Raw genomic sequence first — 22,241 nt, 5'->3', positions numbered from 1 at the left:
ATTTATTAAACTTGAGGTAAGGTGGGCAGGGAAAAAGGGAGAAGCACATTCTGGAATGATTTCTCAAACCAACACTCACATTGGTATCCCAGATCAATGACTTGGACTCTGCCCTCCCAGATGGCAGAGTCTTTCCTTCCATAGGAAGAGCAGCAGCAGGAAGGTGACTGCTGCCCTCTGCTGACTGCTCCTCCCCACTCTGTTCCCTCTGTATTTCTCAGACGGAATGCTGGGAAAAGGGAATTACCTCTATCACCTGTAAGTTATTCAGAGCTGACAGTTCTTTCATTTAAGAAAGAAGAGCAGGAGTAGCTGCTTAGGTGTAAGGCAGGAAAGTGGGACTGGAGGGCCGCACAAACCCAATGAAAACCCACTCCTGCCCAAGACTATTTATTCATAAGTTAATCATTATTTCCTAACTTAAAAATAAGGGTAAAATTATAAATGGGAACTGCATACAAGTCCTTAAAACTGGATAGAGGACCCTAGAGACATTTTTCTCTTCTTCCCCTTTCATAGCACAGGTAAAAGCTCCGCTACTGCTATGGTCCGATTAATTCTATTAATTTGATTCACTCTTTATTCTTTTGGGTTCTAAGAGATCAGTTCTTATTTCAGTCTAACACGTCTTGTGCTTGGTACTGAGGGTAAAGGGAGAAGAGGGAAAGAACACCAAATTAAAAATAACAAACAACTTGGAACCAAGCTCAAGCTGATACTGAGCAAGTTCTTCATGGTACAAGTGACGATGTTATAACTATTAAATGGCGTTTTAGTAACTGTTGCACTTCTGGCTTCTATGTGCTTATTCTGCCTTTTTTTTGGCGATTCCGGGAAGCTTTGCTTGGATCCTATTAAGGAAAGAAGAAGAAAATTGAAAATACTTGTTTTAAATATGCATTTGTTCTAGATTTGTATTTCCTCTGGGATATAAGGTAGGGTTCAGCTGTTCTCTGCCTGGAACAAGCTTGAGAAATACCACCACAGTGCCCCTTGAATTCACAGGGATCTACCTGCTTCTGTCTCCAAAGTACTGGGATTACAGGTGTTTATCACAATGCCAGGATCTAAGCTTTACATTATTTATTTACTAGAAAAGACAGGAAAGAGTTTCCTTAACTTGGTATATGAGAATAAAATAGGGTTAAATAACAAAAAAATATTACTTCTTTCTTGAGAGTTAGTGGGTAGGGATATTAAGTTCAAGGCTAGCATAGTATATAGCAAGACCCTGTCTTTAATGCAAATAAACAACCCAACAAACCAAACTACTACAACCAACAAAACCCAAATATGCTTCTTAACAAGAGGCTCAAATAAATAAAATTATATAAGGTTTTATTCAGGGTGAAAATATTACTTTAACAGTAATATTTTATATAAGAGACTAGAAATCATAAGGGGAGGTATAGGATACATGGGAAATGGTGAACGTGGTCCCTAAGTGTACTTACTTTTCAACAATTGACTTGGTCTGATCCCGGGCAATCCCAACATAGTGATCAATCTGCGTCTTTAAGAAAGAAAGAAAGGAAGATTCAGAATTCAGCAGGACTAAAAATTTTCTTGAGGCTCTTTTTTTTTCTTTTCTTTTCTGGTTTTTTGGGATAGGATTTTGCTCTCCTTCGATTCGCTCTGCAGACCAGGCTGGCATCAAACTTAGAAATCCAGAAATCCATCTACCTCTGCCTCCCAGTGCTTGGATTAAAGGCGTGGGCCACCACAGTCTGGCTGCCTTTTTATTTTTATTATTACAATTTTTCATACAATATATTTTGGTAATGTTCTCCCTTGTCCTAAAAAGCATTCTTCTTTCTAGTGAAATCATTAAAACCCCCACTAGTCATTATTCAGGAAAATGAAAATGATGTCTAGTTTTTCAAAGAAGTTTATAAATTTCTGTTTTCAGATTTCAGTTTATGCAACACTTCAAAATAAAAATCACTCATCATTTGTAGAAGTAGGACGTGGTGTTTCCTTTAGCAACACTGAAGTACATTTTCTGGGTATTTGAAACTGTAGATTTATCTATATTCTGTAGTTGTTATGTATTATGGTTCCTGGCAAGATGAACTCATTTAATATTAAAAAGCCAAAAATCTTTTGTTTGTGTGTGTGTGTGTGTGCGCGCGCACGCACACATGTGTCTGTGGAGGAAATAATTGTTTCTCTTCAGTTGCTCTCTACTTTTTATTAATTAACTAATTAATTAAAGGTAGGGTCTCATGTAGTCTAACCTGGCCTACAACTTATTATGTTGCCAAGAATGACCCTGAACTCCTGATCTTTCTGACTCTACCTTCTACATGCTAGGGCTACAGGTGTGTGCCACACAATTTATGTGGTACTAGGGCTTTGTGCATATGAGGCACTTTACCAGCTAAGCTACAACCCCAGTCCTCTACTTTATTTTTCTCAGTCAGTCACTCTCCAAGACTAGGATTACAGATGTACATTATAACACCAGGCAATTTTATGTGGGTGCTTGAGATCTGAACTCAGGTAGGTTCTTATGCTTTTCAGAGGTGACAAGTATTTTATCAACCGAGCCATCTTCTCCCTTCTCTCCCAAAAGGTCTTCTGATGGACAGCTAATCCACACAGCCCACAATGCAAATATCCGGACACACTAACATTTCCTTGAAAATGCAGTTTAGTTTTGAGAAGCTCAACTTTTACTATATAGTATCTCTTCATTTTCCTTTTTCGGAAAGGATATGTCACCTCTGTGACACAAACATCTATCTTAGGCCTCCAGTCTTGCTGCAAGACATGATTCTCAACCTATTACTTTCCTTACATGAATCGAAGCCAGTCACACTTACTCAGCATTCTGCTTTTTGACAAATGCCTACCTTATACTTCTCATAGACAATTGGAACGCTGAAAACAAGCAGCTCAGCTGTAAGACAGAATCAAAACATGGCAAGTGCAAATGTGAGAGACTCAAGCAACAGACATTTCTTCATGAAGTACAAACAGCCAGAAAGAGAAAAACAAGACTGTTCCCAATTGAGGACAGCCTCATGATCTCCTGAGAGCAGATCATCGTAGTTCAAAACCCAACCAGGCTGCTTTCTTTGTATGACAGACTCAACTTCTGAACTACAAAAGTGGTTCCTAAAAGCAAGGTCCCCACATTTAAACCAAATCCAAGCAACTAAGCAACCCTTTACTTATAGTTGCTTTAAAATTTTTCTTTCTTTGTTTCTTTTTTTTTTGAGACTGAGCTTCTCTGTATCCTTGGCTGTCCTGGAACTCATTCTGTAGACCAGGCTGGCCTCAAAGTCAAGAGATCCTTCTGCCTCTGCCTCCTCAGTGCTGGTATTAAAGTGTGTGCCACCATTGCCCAGCTTACTTTGAAATTTCTTTGTCAGACCATTTAATAAACAAAATGCCAGGTTACTCCAATACCTAACATACATTCTAGACACATAGGCTGGCCATATGGCAATAGTGGTTATGCTGTGTGCATGCTCTTTAGGCAAGCACGCTACCCCTGGATTACATTTTTTTTTAAATTGAGGGTCTCGTATGTCCCAAGTGGGCCTAGAATTCATGAAGCTTAACATGACACTGAATTCCAATCCTCCTGTTTCCATCTACCAAGTGCTGGGATTATAGATGTATACCATAATCCCAGCTTCCCCAGTCCTTTTTATAATTTTTATTTTGAGACAGGGTCTTCTTAAGTTGCCCTTGCAGGTTTGCTCCTGCCTCAGCTTCTTCCATTTTATATACATATATACACACACATACATACATACATTTATTTATTTCCCCCAAGGCAAGGTTTATCTATGTAGTCCTAGTTGTCCTCTAACTCCCTCTGTAGACCAGGCTGGCCTTGAACTCACAGAGATCCACACTTCTCTGTCTCCTAGGATTTGGGATTAAAGGCGTGCACCACCACTTCCTGTCAGCTTCTTGAATAGTTGTGATTATAGGTTGCACAATTTGGCCTGACACTTAACTTTGTTTTATGGACTATGTCAAGAAATAAAGACATGGGTAGACTTTCCTTGTCACCTTACCAAGAATCAGAAGGGTGATTCCATTAAAAACAGCACCAACATAGGTCATCAGCCACATGAAGACAGCCAGCTGTGAAAGTCAATGTCAGAGGGTTAAGCAAGAATAGTGGTAACTCAGAGTTCTGTGCTGTGATGACACAGGTGCCCCTACTTGCACTGTACAGTCAGGGAACGGTCACTGTCTTGGGTGCTGAGCTGGTGACTATTGCTTTAATGCTGCTCTTTAGAGGGAGGTGACAGCTTTTTCTGCTGACTCCCTTTTATACAGGCTTTCTCGTCTGATAAAACCCTCTATTTCCTGTTTTACCTTTGAATCACAGCCAGCAACTAACCTTCAAGGAGTCAACCAGATCTTCGACCAGAAAGAGACGGATGATGAGTTTGAGGGCTCTGTTGACATGCACCATGGCAGCATTCATGTAGTTATGGAAGGCTTCTGAGGACAGGGTAATGTCCACATCCAGGTAGGCCCTTCCAAGGAGGAAGAAACAGTCACAGGTATGACACAGAGGGAAAATTCTTCAACAACATAGTAGTCTTTTAGTAGGAAACTGGCATTCTAGAAATCTGTAGGGGACATAGCCGTCCTTTAATGGATAAAAGCAAATATGCCAATTATCTATGAATTGTAGGGCTTTCATGTATAATGAAGAACTATCCAGAGTGGATATATCAAAATACACTCTGTGGGAATGTAGATCAGACAGCAGAAAACTTGCCTAACATGTATGAGACCCTAAGTTCAATCCCCAGCATTATAAAACAAACAAGCTAAAACCTAAAATTCATTTGTATGTGTATGTGCACATGCATGTGGAGGTCAGAGTGGGTGTCATGTCACTAGTGCTGTCCATGATTTAAAAAAAAAAAACAACTAAATTAGCTGGCTAGTAAGCCCCAGGGTCCTGCCTGTCTCCTCTTCCCAAATACAAGTGAGCACCACTCTAGCTTTCCAAAATACACTATTTTTAATGTGTGTGTGTTGGGTTTGAATGAAAATGGCCTCCATAGATAGGCTCATAGGGAGGGGTACTATTAGGAGGTGTGGCCTTGTTGGAAGAAGTATGCCACTGGGGTTATGCTTTGAGGTTTCAGAAGCTCCAGCCAGACCCAGTGGCTCACAGTCTCTCTTCCTGCTGCTAGCTGATCTAGATGCAGAATTCTCAGTTCTTTCTCCAGCACCACTGTCTGCATACATTTCACTATGTCATAATGAAAATGAACTAAACCTCAGAAACGTAAGCCAGATCCAACAAAATGTTTTCCTTTATAAGAGTTGCCGTGGTGATGATGTTTCTTCACAGCAATAGGACTATCTGCACATGTAAACCACAGTACGTGTGTAGAGGTCAGAGGGACAGATTGTGGCAGTTGGTTCTCTCCTTCCACCATGTGGGTCCTGGAGACTGAACTCAGGTTGTCAAGCTTGGAGGCAAACACCTTTATGTGCTGAGCATCTTGCTGGCTAAGACCCTGTCTTAACAAGTTCCAGAATACCTTGTTTTAAACAAGCACCACCAAAATAAAAACTAAAAGAAAAAAGAGGGCGGGGACTATAGCTCAGTGGTAGAACACTTAACTAGCACGTGTAAGGTCCTGGACTCAATTCCCAATTTAGAAAAAAAAAAAAGTGTGTGAGGGGTAGAAAAGGAAAGACTTAAAAGGGCAGTGATTATGAATATGCTAGGGCTGGAAATTACACTACACATTTTGTTCTTAAAGAGTGAGATCTTAAAAAAAAATGGGGGTGGGGTATGGGTAGTGAAAGGCACTACATAGACCTGACTGCCTAGAATTTACTATAAAGATAAGGCTGGACTGAACTTAAAGTCATCTGCCTGCCTCTGCTTCTAAAATGCTGCAATTAAAGGTGTGTGCCACCCTGTTCTGAGACGTAACCCTATACTTATAACCTGTTCATTCCCCCAGTAGCTGAGTGCCGAGTGCCTGTCAGCTTTGAAGATACCTTAAAGAGCTCAAACTCTTGGAAGAACAGAAGAGTGGCAGGCATATGTTCTCTTTTCTGTTTATTAAGAAAGTACAAAAAGTTGGTCTGTGGTGGCACACGCCTTAATGGCAGGTGGATCTTTGTGAGTTCAAGGCCAGCCTGGTCTACAAGAGCTAGTTCCAGGACAGGCACCAAAGCTACAGAGAAGCCCTGTCTCAAAATACAAAAAAAAAAGGCTCATACTATTTAAGCTAAGTTAGCCTTTCTATTTCTATCAACAGAAAGTACAAGCCTCAGCAAGGAGCCAGCAGGGCTATTCCAGAGAGGTCACAGCAGGGACTCTTTTTCTGAGACAAAGGGTTTTATTTTATTTTTAAATTTAAGTTTTTATTTATTTGCTTATTTTTGTTTTGGGGAGACAGGGTTTTTTGTATAGCCCTGGCTGCCCTCAAACTCGGAGACATGCCTCCTGAGTGCTGCAATTAGAGGTATGCACCACTACCAGGAGACAAAGGTTTTTTAAAAGCTAATGTTTAATAAAACTCAAATACAAATTTTTATGGGCAAAGAATTTCAACAGCACAAACATGAGGAAGCATTTGTTAAGGCTACAGTACAGACAGAAAGGCATTAAAATTTGTCACCAGATTGGGGCTGGAGAGATGGCTCAGTGGTTAAGAGTGGTTGCTCTGAGTTCGACACCCAGTCCCAACATGGTATCTCACAACCTGAAACTTTAGCTCCAGTTTCAAGGGACTGGATGCCCTCTTCTGGCCTGCAAGGGCACCGCATGCATATGTTACAAAGACATACAGGCAGGCAGGCAGGCAGGCAGGCAGGCAAAACACCCACAATAAAATAAAAGTTTAAAAAAAATTGTCCCTAGACCTAGGGAAACTACGAAAGATCTAAAGTAACTCAGAAATAAAATTCAGAATAAAAACAGAGTAAACTCCTTGTTCCAGAACTAGGAGTTCTGTGTCTGGGCTTTACCATATAGGGCTGAAACATGGACACAGTGGCTGACTGAGGGCTCTCCTGGGCAAGCTATTTTGTGCCCTGCTCAAGATCTGCAGCTCTCTTTAGCCTTAAGTATGAGTCTATAGCTAGTTAAAAGTTCTTAAATACTAACCTAATCACTTATTAAGGTGACTGTAAGGTATTTAGGGGATATTTCTGACATCAATCAGCTGCAAGAGGCAGGTCAGAACGTATGACCTGAGCAATCTCAGCAAATCCCTCTACTGAAATGTATATTGCAACTTCAACTTACTTGAATGGATGTCCTTCTTCTGACTTCTGCACAGCTTGAATGACAGACTTGTAGACTCTGAAGCTGATGGTGACGGAGAGAAGAGCCAGGATGAGGTAAGAGACCACACTGATAACACTAAAAGCTGCCAGGGAGAGCAGCATGATCAGCGTGGTGCCAAAGACAAACCCAGTCTTCTTTACATCTCGCCAGAAAATCAGATCGCGTACTGCAAGAGAGAGGGAGTAGAAGTTAGAGAAGCAGGACCACCCTGCCTGTGCTGTACATGTAGTGGAGTCTCCACCAGCACTTCAGAGAGGCATTTATTATGGCCACTGGGTCCACTGGGATAAAGTGACATCAATCTTCAACTTTTTTTTGACAGAAAAGATAATAGAGGAGGTCAAGGTAGTAACTTCAGCCCACAGTCCACTAGAACAGACAACACAGCAAGACCCCATATCAATCAGTACATTAAATGAAAGTAGACAATGCTTACAAAATGGTTAGATCCTGGACCCAAAGACAGCACTAAGTGAAATGTAAAAGTTGGGGCAAGAAAAAGTGGTCATAAAAACAGATCATCTCTACTTGAAATAAAATGCTAAGTCTTTGTCTTAATCTGAAAACAGAAGGGTTATAAATAAGAGACTAATGTGTGTGCATGCGTAGGACTGAGGAATCCAGGGTCCTGTGCATGCTGAGTAAAAGTACTTTTCTACTGAGCTACGGATTTGTGGCCCTTTAAGGGATTGTTTTTGAAATAACTTTCAATTGTTTGGGTGTGGTGCATATGTGTATGTGGAGGCCAGAGATGAGGGACTAGTGTTATTTTCAAGACAGGGTTTCTCTGCACAGCCCTGGTTGTCCTGGAACTCACTCTGCAGACTAGGTTGGCCTTGAACTCACAGAGATCTGCCTGTTTGCCTTTGTCTTCCAAGTACTGGGATTAAAGGCAAACAAGTTGGGCAGTGGTGGCCCATACCTTTACTCCCGTCACTTGGAAGGCAGAGGCGGGTGGGTCTCTGTGAATTAGAGGCCAGCCTGGTACGCAAAACAAGTTCCAAACAGGCAGGACTGTTAACACAGAGAAACTTTGTCTCGAAAACAAACAAAAAGCAAAACAACAACAGAAAAAAACCCAGGATCTCTCACTGTTCTGGAGCCTGCTAAACACATTAAGCTGAGCCCCCTGGATCCACCTGCCTCTACTCCCCTTCCCCAGCACTGGGATTATAAACCTGTACTACTATATCCAACACCCTCCTCCCTCCCCCTTTTATCCTAATGTGGATTCTAAGGATTAAACTCAGGCCCAGCACTTTACTGACTGAGCCATCTAGCTCTTTAGTATTCTGGTGCCTCTTTATTTTTGGTTTTGTTATTTTAGGTTGTTTTTTGTACCCCAACCTTAAGATCTGGGATTGTAGACCTGTAACACACACCTGGCCATACTTTTTTTTTTTTTTAAATTCTTGAGATAGGGTCTTGCTAAATTGCCCAGTCTAGCCTTATAAAAATGGACAAGGTCTCTAGAGTTAGACATATCTGAGTCTTGGTAATTTTTACCAGTGTCACTTTAACCTTTCTAACCCATCCTCCACTGTAAAGTGGAGAAAATGGGACCTTCTCCCCAAAGTTGTTTCCAGGAGAACATGAGGCCAGTCCAGGCAGAGTGTATTATTACCTACATGCAATAAACTCACATGCTTTACTTGGAAGAAGTTCTGTGATTCCTGATGGGAACAGTTGCAGTGGTTTTGCAAATCAGGGAGAAAAAGGTGCCACTCAGGTGCATATTACCGAACTGAGACTATACAAGAAAATTGAACAGTACCAGATAAGAGGGCTGATACTAAGCAGGACAATTCCTACAGTCAGAGTTCAGGAACATACACATGTCGAAATTCATATGCCTATAAGTGTAGTTTCAATACAAAATGCAGAGAGGTTTCATGTCCCCACCACAGAACAAACAGATGATATGTGCCCCTGAATATGACACATCCAAGAAGGATATACGGCTTCTGTAGAATTCCAACCTCAAATACAGGCCTCGAATTTAAAGAGAAAGTAAACAGACAAAAACAACTCGGGAAATATTCCACAAAATAATTCATCTATATTCTTAAAATATAAGAATATAGTTACTTATATATAACTTAATTAAGTTTAAGAATATACTTAAAACTAGTGTAAAATATAAGCCGGGCAGTGGTGGCGCACACCTTTAATCCCAGCACTCGGGAGGCAGAGGCAGGTGGATCTCTGTGAGTTCGAGGCCAGTTTGGTCTACAAAGCTAGTTTCAGGACAGGCTCCAAAACTACAGAGAAACCCTCTCTGGAAAAAAACAAAACAAAACAAAAAACTAGTGTAAAACATAAATAACGGGGCTGGAGAGATGGCTTAGAGGTTAAGAGTACTGGCTGCTTGTTCTTCCAGAAGACCCGACTTCAGTTCCCAGCATTCACAGGGTAGCTCACAGCTATGTGTAACTTCAGTTCCAGGGGATTTCACACCCTCTTCTGGTCCCAGTGGACACCAGGCACACACATGGTGCACATATATACATGCAGGCAAAACACTCATATAAATAAAATAAATGAATCTAAAAGTTTTTACAAAGAAATAAAAAAATAATTTCTACATTTGCACAAGTTGGAAAAGACCACTGTGTCCTCATAGATTTCCTTGCAATCTAATGGAAAGTTGTCTAAGAAAGTCAGACCTACAATGGTAACACATGTGACTAGTACCCTCTAGAGGTATGCAGAATATAAAGTGCATAACAGTACAGAAAGTCCCTTAAAATAATCAGTAGAATTAGGGTCTAGGTCTGTAACATGAAGGGCCTGCTTGTTTGTGTTTTCTGTCCTGCCCTGTTCCCCCAGCTGTTTAGTCCCAAAGTAAAATCACACAAGAGATCTCTATAAGTTATTAAAGCTGATTGGCCCATTAGGTCAGGCTACTTATTAGCTAACTCTCACATCTTGATTAACCCATTTTTCTGATCTATGTTAGCCATGTGGCTCAGTACCTTTTTCAGTGGGGCAACTCACATCCTGCTGCTTTGGTGATCTGGGCAGGAGTGGGAGGAATCAACTTCCTCCTCCCCAGAATTCTCCTGCTCTCCTTGCATCATTTCCACTTCCTGTCTGGTTTTTGCGCCTACACCTCCTGCCTGGCCAATCAGCGTTTATTTAAAACATGATTGACAGAATACAGACAATTCTCCCGCACCATAGGTCAAATGAGGATTTTACTGATGGAAAGAGGGAACAGCAGATGAAGGGCATTAGTAGACTGTTTTATCCATCAAACCTCATAGCTTGTTCCTTTGCTTCATTCAGGCCCCAGTCTGCAGTTACTTCCTGCCTTGCACACTGAATCCCATCACTCTCAATCCCCAGAATGCTCCAGCTCATGTTCTCACTGGCTCTTCAGTCTGTGATGGGCCCTGCTAGTGACCCAGAGTCAGCACAACGGTAACTTCCACTCACCTCCTGACGCTGCCCCCACAAGGGAATATGCCAAGTTGAGACTAAGCATTCTCAGCACAGAACAAAGAAAAGGGGACTGGCAAGGCCTTCAGAACTTTTAGCTCTCTGAGTCTCAGAGTTAGGAGGAAAAAAAATATGAGGAAAAATGTGAGAAACAGGACACCTGTCAAAGTTTGATATGTGAAGTCATTAAACTGGGTTTTCAGTTTACAACCAGGAAACCAGCAAGATGCTGCAGTGGGTTTGTTTACATGAATTTATTTATTTTTATCCACTTATTCCTACTGCCAGTACAGTTTTAAAATAGCAAATTAACTAAGCATGGTGGTGTATACCTGCAACCCCAGACCTTGGGAGTAGAGGCAGGAGGGTCAGGAGTTCAAGGTTATCTTCATGTGTAACATGATTAATAAAAACAGAGACAGATATTGGGGTTCAACCTAAAGGTCAGAAAAGCAAAACAGCCAGCCACTGGCCCTTACCTCTACCTCCATCTAAAAATTGCCATCCTGCCTCCAAGAATCTCAGAATGAGAATGAGCCTAAAGCCGTCTCCTCCCGTCTGATAGTCCTCTCTAGTACTGGGATTAAAGGTATGCACCATTACTACCAGGTTCTATGGCAAACTAGTGTGGCTAATGGGATTAGAGGTGTGTGTCACCACTGCCTGGGCTGTAAGGCTGACCAGTACAGCTGTTGTACTCTCTGATCTTCAGGCAAGCTTTATTTATTAAAATACAAATGAGACACCACTACACCCACATCCTGAGCCAGCTGAGATTAGAGGTACAAATTACCTGGAATATGTGATGCTAAGGATCAAATGAAGGACTTCCTGGATGCTAGGCAGGTACTCGATCAACTGAGCTACACAGCTATAGTTCCCCTTCCCACATTGCTGTAGGACAATGCTCTTGTACACTGTAAAGATCTGTCACTTGTATTAGTTTAATAAAACACTGATTGGCCAGCAGCTAGGCAGGAAGTATAGGTGGGGTGGCCAGACTAAAAGAATTCTGGAAAGAGGAAAGGAAGAGAGTCAGTCACCAGCCAGACACTGAGGAAGCAAGATGAGAATACCTTACTGAGAAAAGGTACCAAGTCCTATGGCTAAACACAGACAAGAATTATGGATTAAAGTTATAAGAGCTAATTAATAATAAGCCTGAGTTAATAAGCCAAACAGTTTATAATTGATATTAGACCTCTGTGTGTTTCTTTGGGACTGAATAGCTGTGGGACTGGGCAGAACAGAAACTTCCCTATACACCAAATTCTTTACTTTCTAAATTTTGAGGTTGGCCTTGGGGTTCTAAGCATCTTGCTGACTCAGCTTCTTGAATAGCTGTGATTACAAAGCCTGTGCCACCAGGCATATCTCTTTCAAGGGATGAGAAAGGAAATAAGAGGGGCTAATAGGGCATGAATATGACCAAAATATATTACATATATGAGTGAAATGTCATAAAAGAATTCATCATTTGCCTCTCTAGCTGGTAATGAAAAATATATTCTGAAGTATATGAGTTTGCAAACTTTGCCATTGATCAGCTAGGTGATTTGGGACAAGATGCATAACTTCTGTATGTTGGGTTCTCACTGGAAGATACAGTAACTGCCTCATAGGGATGCTGCAGGATTGAATGGGTGAATGTGGAAGTACCAGAGCACTGCTGAGTACGTAGCTAACGCCTACTGCTAGTTATCATTATTCATTTTGCTTCCAGTCTCAGAACACCTACAATGGAAAACAGTAGGCACTACTGTGGTAGTTCACGTCCTTAATCCCAGCACTCAGGAGGCAGAGGCAGGCAGATCTCTGAGTTCATGGCCAGTCTGATCAACAGACTTGAGTTCTAGGCTATACAGTGAAACCGTGTCTTGAAAAACAAGGAAAACAAAAATTTACAGACTTTATTATTTTTATTTTATGTAATCCGTGTTATGTACCATCTGTGTGTGCAGTTTCCATTGAGGCCAGGGGACAACAATGGATTTCATTCATGGGAACTATAGTTCAAGACAGCTGTTAGCTGCCAGATAGGTGCTGGGAATCAAACCCCTGTATTCTGGACGAGTAGCCAATGTTCTTAACCCCGGAGCCATCTCTCTAGTATCATTAGTTATTTTTCCATGCTTCTGATGCAGAGCCTCTGTACTTACTGAGAATAAGCCTCTGGTGAATTTCAAGGAATTTCTCCCTACTTTCCAAATCTTCTATAACATGGCTGTGATAGCTATTCTTGTTTGTAACTGGACTACATCAACTTAACTAAACTCCAAAGTGGCTGGGTACACCTTGGAGGAATTTTTTCATTTGAAGTGAGAAGACCCAGTTTTACGATGGATCTTTTGAGGTGGGAAGATCTAGCTTTAACCTGGGCCACATTTTCTGCTGACAGCCTATATAAAGGACATGAAAGAAGGAAGATTTAGATCTTTGCCTGTTCTCTCTCTTGCTGGCAAGTCTTTTCCTTCACTGGCATTAGAACCTACTTTTTTGAGATTCTGATGGACTCTGAAAACTGGCTGAGATGTCCAGTCTCATGGACTGAACAACTACTGAATTCTTAGACCTTCTGTCGGCAGACAGCTAAACCATGGCAGGTAAGCCATTTTAATAAATCCCCTTCATGTATGTGTAGGTATGTAAATGTACACACACATATTTTTTCATTTTGTAAGTTCTGTTTCTCTAGAGAACCCCAACTAATACAGTGGCCAAACTACTTAAAAGATGTTTAGATAGGGGCTGGAGAGCTGGCTCAGCGGTTAAGAGCACTGATGGCCCTTCCAGATGACCCAGCACCCACATGGCAGCTCACAGCTGTCTGCAACTCCAGTTCCAGGGGATATGATATTCTCACACAGATATACATGCAGGAAAATACTAGTATAAATAAAATACAAATAAATTACTTAAAAATGTTTAGATGTAAAAATGAACTTACTCATGCAGTGGTGGCCCATGCCTTTAATTCCAGCACTTGGAAGGCAGAGGAGGCGGATTTCTGTGAATTCGAGGCCAGTTTGGTCTACAAAGCGACAAGTTTCAGGACAGCTAGAGAGGTTAAGCAGAGAAACCCTGTTTCAGGGTGATGTGGGATTCTCCTCTGTATGCTATGAATATGTTTTATTACCATTGGTTAATACAGAAGTTGCTTCGGTCTACAGCAGGGGAAAATATAGCCAGGCTGGAAGAGCTACAGAGAGAGAGAGCAGGCAAGTCAGAGAGATGCCATATAGCTGCTGAAGGAGACAGACACCGGAACTTTACCCAGAAAGCCACACTCTTGTGGCAATACACAGAGTAATAGAAATGGGTTAATTTAAGATGTAAGAATTAGTTAATAAGAAGCCTGAGCTAATAGGCCCAGCAGTGTTGTAATTAATATAGTTTCTGTGTGATGATTTAGGTCTCAGTGGCCAGGAAATGAATGCGCAAACTCCGTTTACATGGGGGGGGGGGGTTTAACAATCCTTGAGCAACTACCATTATCCCTTCAGAAAACGCATTAGACAAAAAGTCAATGAATGGGACCAGGAAAATGGATCAGTGTTTAAGAATGACTTTTTTTCTTCTAAGGGATTAGAGTTTGATTCTCAGCATTGATATCAAGCAGCTCACATTTGTCTGTATCTCCAGCTCCAGAGGATCTGATGCCCTCTTCTGCCTCTACAGGCACCTGTACACACACATATATACACAAATAAAAAAATAAATCTAAAAAAACCTAACTGCTACAGTGGCTTGAGCCAAAACAAAAGCAAAGCATTTATCTCATGAGCAATATACAATTTAAAACCAGCATTAGCACAGGAAATGTGGTCAGACAACAAACATCTCTAAGTGATTTCTAATGCTAAAGCTGCAGCTTCAATTATATTGACATGCAAACAACAGCATGACTTAATGTATATTCACATGTTAAAGTTTCATATTTATCTCTATGCAATGAAAATAATGGCAAAATCGAGATCTCATCTGAACTTCCCTTTCAGGACAGGGTTGCTGCTACAAGACAAAAAAGAAAAATATCCTAAGGAAAGTCCATGAAAGTGTGCCTATAGAAAAACCATGCTCAACCCTCAGCAAAGGCAAGGGAGCAATCAGAGAACGTTCTGTATTCTTGGCTTACTTTAATTAATTAATGTATGCATGCAAGCAAGCATGCACTGAGAGATAGATATAGATTGAGATGGGGGGGGAATAGATACCAGGCAATTTCTGGGGCTGGTGTTTTTCAATCATGTGCTTTCTGGGCATGAACTCAGGTCAGGCTTGGCCTTTACCTGCTAAGCTTGAGCATCTCAATGGCATTCCTTGGCCTTGTATGTTGGTTCATGAACTTAGGGAAAAGAAAAGCTGCCTGCCACAATTTATTTATTGGTATACTAGGTTCCATGTTATTAAAGCAAAGAGTAATACAATAAATGAAATCTTTCATACCAAAAATATTTTATTTTATTTTGGTTTTTTGAGATGTTTCACTGGGTAGCCCTGGCTGTCCTGGAACTCACAGAGATCCCCTTGTCTCTGCCTCCTGAGTTCTGAGTGCTTTAAAAGGTAGGCACCACCACTGCCCAGCTTTATTTTGTTTTAAATACCTGTATTACCATTTATCTTTTCTTCAACTATTCACATTTACATGTTCTGTGTAAAATATTTCAAAGATCATTTGTTGGAAATACAGAATTTCAAAAGTATCAGAAACCAATATAGTGGCATGTAAAAGGAAGTAAAATATCTAAATATATGATTATATATTATTTTTATTTATTCCCAATGTAACATGTGCAGAAGCTTGTTTTATAGTATCTTCTAATCAGAATGTGTCAGCATCACATTAGGATATGTGTTTGTGGTAGATGTGGAAAGAAACCATACCTAGCATTTCTTAGGCTCTTCTCAAATTAACTGTGCCTAGTTATCAGACAATAGAATTTAAAGAAGTCAAAGTAAATAATGCAGGGAAATGAGGACAGCATTCCAAATAACCTGACTATCTCTTTTCAACTCTCTTCGTATCTGCTGAGAATTAACAAATACACTTTTTAAAGACTTTCAGTTACATAATAAAATAGGTTTGGTCAGACAGTTTAAGTAAAATTATCAAGTTTTAAAATGCAAAACCCAGCTGGGAAGTGGTGGCATGCCTTTAATCCCAGCACTTGGGAGGCAGAGGCAAGCGGATCTCTGTGAGTTCAAGGCCAGCCTGGGCCACAAGAGCTAGTTCCAGGACAGGCTCCAAAGCTACAGAGAAACCCTGCCTTGTCTCGAAAAACCAAAAACCAAAAACAAACAAACAAACAAAAACCCAAAAAAACAAAAACAAAACAAAAAAAAAGCAAAACCCAACAAGATTAAGTATGTTATAAAAGTTAAAATAAATTTAATGAGCCGGGAGGTGGTGGTGCATGGCTTTAATCTTTAATGAGATCTGGTGCCTTCTTCCTCTGGGCTGCAGGTATATATGCAGGTAGAACACTGAATATATACTAAATAAATTAAAAACAAAGAAACTGTTTTGCCAGCCTGGTCTACAAGAGCTAGTTCCAGGACAGGTCCCAAAGCTACGGCAAAACCCTGTCTCGAAGCAAAAAAAAAAAAAAAAAGAAAGAAAAGAAAATAAAGAAAAAGAAAAAAAAGCAGATGATGAAATTGCACTCATTCTGAAGCCATTCAGCTCTGTTCTATCACTGCCATTCCCTTCTAGTAAAAAGCACTTACAACATGATTTCTCCAGGCTCAGCATTTATCACTAATGCATTCTAGTCCACTTTTAATACTAGGTCAGAACTGCTAAGCAGGGTCACAAAATTTCACTCTACTCAATTGTTGATCTGTTTCAGACTGTCTGATGCTAGAATTCAACAGTTCTAAGATAGGATTCATAAACCCGCAACACTCAGAATTGCCACTGTTACCCATTTTAGTCCTAACAAAAGTTCTTTCCCTTTTGTCCACAGAGATTAGAGTCTGCCCACGGTCAGCGTTATACCTAAGTGCTGCCTAGCAAACGCATTCTTTTTGGAAGGCTACCTCACGAGAAGCATCCTAGTCATTCCTCCTTTACCTTCTGGTCTCGTCGAAGGATACATACATGCTCATTAGTTGATTTAGTTTTGGTCGTTAAGTCACAGCTGCTTTGGGCACTTAGTATCAACACTATGTATCTGATGAGATCCACACTGCCCCTTTCTATTTCTCAAACAAGATCCAAACTTGTCTTCTGGTCCTTAACTTTGAGTTCCACTGCTAGGAGGTACATGACATGTGTACCTTGCCTGCCAAGGTCTATTTTGCAGCAATCGACTAATAATGCCTCTCTAACAACTATTTCTTCCTCAGGGAGCAGTCTATACCCGCTTCTGATCTCTCTCAGGCTATCACTTAAGAGTAGACGTAGAAACTGTAGTTAAGTGCTCACCTCTCGGACATGCTCTAAAACACTTCGATTCTGTACCGCCGCCTCCTGTCTGCATGAGGCCCCTTTCCTGACAATGCAGCCCGAAGCACTGCACCCAACAGCAGTTCCCCATCGCATGCTGCCCAGGCACCACCAGCTGCATCAGCCAGTCCTGGAGAGCTCTGCCTAAACGGCCGTTATTGAATGAGCTCGAGGAGCCACGTGGACAGAAAGAGCACATTGGCTCTAGGGAGCACAGGGCCCTAAGAAAACAACTCCAGGAACCTATGCTAGACACGAGACCCCCACATTATTTTTATTATTATTTAAAATAAAGGTTTTTAGCCTGTGGGTGATGGCGCACACCTTTAATCCCAGCACTAGGGAAGCAGAGGCAGGAGGATCTCTGTGAGTTCGAGGTCAGCCTGTTCTACAGCGCGAGTTCCAGGTCAGGCTCCAAAGCTACAGAGAAACCCTGTCTCGAAAAAAAAAAAAACAAACAAAAAACAAAAACAAACACCCCACCACCACCACCACCAAAAAAACCCCAAAGGTTTTCTATCTCTGGCAAGTGAGACTTAATGATGCCAGCTGCAGTAAGCATGACACACCAAAAGAGGGAGCTGCTGGGGCTAAAGGCAGTCTCAAGAGAGCTATGTCTGTAGAGCTGGCTCAGCGCTAAGATCACTTGCTGCCAAGCCTGGCAAACTTGAGTTCCACTCCCGGGGCCCACACGGTAGAAGTAGAGGACTGACTTCACAAGTTGTTCCATGATTCACACACAAACAATTATTTCAAGGGATATTTGATCCCTTACTGATAAATTACCATTTCAGCATCAGGACATTATTAGTAAAACTGCCATGAAAAAAAAAATCTTTGTGAAGAAGTTGCTAGTTCACAGGACAAATGGGTATTGTTTTTTAAGAATATGCCCAACTTTCCTTATTTACATTCTCAGCCACAGTCCATGAGACTCACTGCTCTACCTACCATGTTACCGTTACTGCGGACTGTCTTGAACCCTAGCGGCTATTAGAATACATGAATAGTGATAACTGCTTAAATTGTTTGAGATTTAGTGTTGGACATATTTACGCTGTACTATCAGCATTGGTGTAAAGTTCTTTTGGGAAGTGTCATCAATCTGTTCAGCCTAGATTTTGACAGTCCAATAAACATAATTTGGCAAGTATTTTCTCAAGGTGATACCTACTAGTTATCTTTAATTATGCAAAAATTAAAAATTAATTTTGAGCTGGGTGGTGGTGGTGCACACCTTTAATCCCAGCACTTGGGAGGCAGAGACAGGTGGATCTTTGTGAGATCGAGGCAAATTCCAGGACAGGTTCCAAAAAACTAGAGAAACTCTATCTCAAAAAAACAAAACAAAAACAGTAACAGTAATTTTGGTGAAGTCTAACTTATTTTGAGATTAGTGTACCAAATGATCTAAGAACCCTTTGCTTTTCTCCCTTTCAAACAGAATCTTGCTATTCAGCTTGGACTGAATTCATTCCTCTTACTTAATCTTAGGTATATGCCACTACCCTGGCTTTTGATTTTAAGTTCTTATATTTACTGATTGATTTGCAACTAACTTTGCATAACATGTGATGTTAGGGGTTGTGGGCAACATTCTAAGACACTACCCAAAACTTGTTAACTTGGTTTGCATGTCCTGTATAGAAAGCCTTCCTGTCCTCAAATATAAAAAGAGCCTGTGACTAGGAGAGGCTAGTCACTGAAGCAAGCTACCACATGAGCGGACTAGAGGCTAGAACCCAAGGTAAGTTCTAGAAGCTAAACATGTCTACCACTCCCCAGGTGACAGCAAGAAAGGAAATCTAGGATGAAAGAAATGGTTTAGCCTGTATCTCCAGCTCCAGGGGTTCTGGAACCCTCTCCTGACCTCTGTAGGTACCTGCACTCATGTGGACAAAACATACACAGACACACTGAGGTTCTGTTTGGTTTTGAGACAGGATCTCACAATGTAGACCCTGCCGGCTCCAAACTCAAGAGATCCACCTGTGTCTGACTCCTAAGAGCTGGGATTAAAGGTTTGCACCCCAAGTCTAGTCCTAAATCTTTTTTTTTTAAAAAAATTACCAAACCAGGCAGTGGTGGCACACACATTTAATCCCAGCACTAGGGAGGCAGAGGCAGGCGGATCTCTGAGTTCGAGGCCAGCCTGGTCTACAAGAGCTAGTTCCAGGACAGGCCCCAAAGCTACAGAGAAATCCTGTCTTGAAAAAAACCAATAAACAAACAAATAAATGAAAGAATTATCTACATTTTTAAAAATTATGTGTTTGTGTTTCTGTGTGGGTATGTGCACATGAATCAAGTGGCTGGTGAAGCCACAGTTACAGGTGGTTATGAGTCACCTATTGTGGGTGCTGGGGCTGAACTTGGGTCTCTGCAAGAGAGTGGATGCTCTTAACCACTAGGTCACCTCTCCAGCCATCTACCACCAATTCCTAACACAATAAATAAAAATATAAAGTGGGGATAACTATAGTTATATATAGGATAGCAGGAGGTATTAACAACTGCTGAGCCATTTCTCCAGTTCCTATTTTAAGTTTTTTCCCCCTTTGGTTTTTTTTTTTTTTTTTTTTTTGAGATAAGATTTTTTGGTGCTGCCTTGGTTGTCCTGGAACTTGCACTCTGTAGACCACACTGGTCTCAAACTCACAGGGATCTGCCTGCCTCTGCCTCCTGAGTGCTAAGATCAAAAGTGTGTGTTACCACTGCCAGGTTTACTAGCATGTCTTAAAAATGTTTGTTAACTTAAAAACATGTGGGTTCTGGGTATCAAACCTTGGTCCTTTACAACAAGTACTCTAAGCTAAGGAGTCATCATTCCAGTACCTTTTCTGGGTTAAATGCAATTTTAAATGGAATTATTTTAAGTATGGGGGGAGGCAGAGTCTCTGTAGCCCAGGCTACTTAAGGTCTTCCGCCTTTAGCTTACCAAGGGCTGGAACTTCATGCAGGTACCATCCTTCCTGATTTGCAACTACCCAGCCCTCTTCACAGTCTTTAAAAAGTATTGGACCTCCTGGAGTTGGGAGTCATAGGTGATTGCTGACTCATCTGTCCAATCCTTGAGTATTTTATCCCATTTCTGGGGATCAAACCCAGGGCCTTGAGCACAAAAGACATATGCTTTATTACTTACATTCTGAACATTAACCAGTGTCCTGTAATTTTGTTAAATTCATTTATCAGTGCTAGTGGTTATTTTATAGATTCTGCAGGATGGATTCCTTCCTTTTATGTTCTGTTTTTTTTTTCTCTTTTAGGAGTTATTTTATTTTTAAGTGCATTTTCTTTGTGTGTGCTCCATGTGAGTGCAAGTTACCTGTGAAGGCCAGAGTTGGATTCCTCTGAAGTTCGATTACAGGCCATTATGATCTGCCTGACATGGGACTGGGAACTAAACTTGGATCTTCTGGAAGAGCAGCAAGTTCTCTTAGTTGGTGAGCCACCTCTCTAGATTTTTTTCCCCCTCATGAAAAATGGTTTCATGATGTAGCCCAGGCTGGGATTGAGTTCACTGTCATGCATGGAAGACAGAGGAAAATTTGTGGGAATTGGTTCTTGTAGGAAGAAGGGAGGTTGCGTGTTGGTTCCTGGCTGTCCAGCTAGCTTAGACCCAAAATAATCACACAGAAGCTGTATTAATTAAATCACCGTTTGGCCCATTAGCTCTAGCTTCTTATTGGCTAACTCTTATATATTAATTTAACCCATTTATATTATTCTGTGTATGGCCATGTGGCTGTGGCTTACTGGCTAAAGTCCTTGGTGGGGCTACAAGGCATCTCTCTGACTCTACCCTTCTCCCAGCATTCAGTTTCGTTTTCCCTGCCTACCTAAGTTCTACCCTATCAACAGGCCAAGGCAGTTTCTTTATTCATTAACCAATAAAAGCAACACATAGACAGAAGGAACTCCCACATCACGTTCTCTCATTTTACCATGTGGGTTCTGGAGGACTGAACTCAAGTTGTCAGGGTTACCAGCCTGATAGTCTTGGCTTTGAATTCTTGATCCTTTTGCCTTTCCTGCTTGATGGGACTGATATAATTTTCTTTTGTGTGTGTGAGAACTTTACCATTTTTGTTGACCAGGTTGTCCATAACAAATTCCCTTAATCTCACATCTAAAAGGCACTTTTTAATATTATTAAAGATTTGTTTTCATTTCATGTAAAGAGTATATGCAAGTAAATATACCACACATGTGAAGGGCATCCTTCAGGGTTTACTGCTGAATCACTTCTCCAGCCCCTTGGTTTTGTTTTTCATTATTTAATACAGAACTCTGGGTTAAAGTTGAGCATGGTGGCACATCTCAGCACTTGGGAAGTGGCGGCAAGAGAGGAGAATAAAATATCTCCCTTGGGAAATTTTATTTGATGAATTAAAAAAATTTTTTTAAAAGTCTCCCTCAGGGCGATGCTCTTTTATATAGTGATCAGATTAGGTGTTGCCTAGTAATATGTATGATTTATGGCAAATGCCTGTTTTGACTTGGTGGAGAGATGCTGGAGTCTGAGTAGTCATGTAGCAGTCACATGGGCATTGCTTGTCATCCTGGATACCAAGGACGTAACAAGTATTCTTAGATGGCAACTCTGCTTTGTCACCACAGTTGTGGAAGAGTTCAGTACTTCCTGCATAAGTGTGTTGACAGCTGAAAGCTTACCTATGGCGTCTTCCTCTGTGTGTCCCTTTGCAGCAATCTACTGCCAACAGTAGTTTCTGAAACCCACTGAGTCCTAACCAATCAGTCTGGGAGTAGTTTTGAGGCCCTGATACCTGTTCCAAGCAAGGTTGTCTTTGGACTTAAATTAGTAGGTGACAGATGAGCTGCTTTGGCCAGTCAGTGTGTGCGTGTGTGTTTCATAGACTAGGAAGCCTGTAATCACTTTACCTTCATAAAGCTCTTCTCTGATCTGCTGTGGGAATCCTATTGTGTAATCTTTTTGATTACTCTACAGATCCTTGATACTTTTTTCCTCCCTTGTTTTTCAGGTTGCATAATTTCCTGTTTATCCTCAAATTCAGATTCCTTCCTTCATCG

The 22,241-nt window shown here is 41.1% G+C and overlaps 1 protein-coding gene across 4 annotated transcripts in view; it reads right to left on the bottom strand.

Annotated features, from left to right (window-relative positions):
* Window positions 1-557: 557 nt before the first annotated feature.
* The window catches only part of Rtn3 (reticulon 3), a 53,973-nt gene continuing 32,289 nt past the window's right edge, over window positions 558-22,241 (bottom strand). For 3 of the 4 annotated variants that reach the window (XM_087908151.1, XM_087908154.1, XM_087908155.1), the window contains 6 exons: window positions 7,256-7,463; window positions 4,367-4,505; window positions 4,035-4,104; window positions 2,856-2,902; window positions 1,455-1,513; window positions 558-851 (listed from right to left, as the gene is read on the bottom strand). In XM_087908151.1, the coding sequence (XP_087764277.1) occupies window positions 806-851; window positions 1,455-1,513; window positions 2,856-2,902; window positions 4,035-4,104; window positions 4,367-4,505; window positions 7,256-7,463 (569 nt within the window). In that variant the 3' untranslated portion in view covers window positions 558-805. Of the gene's footprint in view, window positions 852-1,454; window positions 1,514-2,855; window positions 2,903-4,034; window positions 4,105-4,366; window positions 4,506-7,255; window positions 7,464-17,165; window positions 17,236-22,241 lie in introns of those variants that run through there. The other variant, XM_087908152.1, reaches the window with a different exon arrangement.

The sequence above is a fragment of the Myodes glareolus genome, chromosome 7, assembly GCF_982192425.1.
Source record: "Myodes glareolus chromosome 7, mMyoGla1.1, whole genome shotgun sequence".
Taxonomy (NCBI): domain Eukaryota; kingdom Metazoa; phylum Chordata; class Mammalia; order Rodentia; family Cricetidae; genus Myodes; species Myodes glareolus.
The sequence above is the reverse complement of the archived record's forward strand: the minus strand, read 5'-3'. Positions and strand labels throughout refer to the sequence as shown.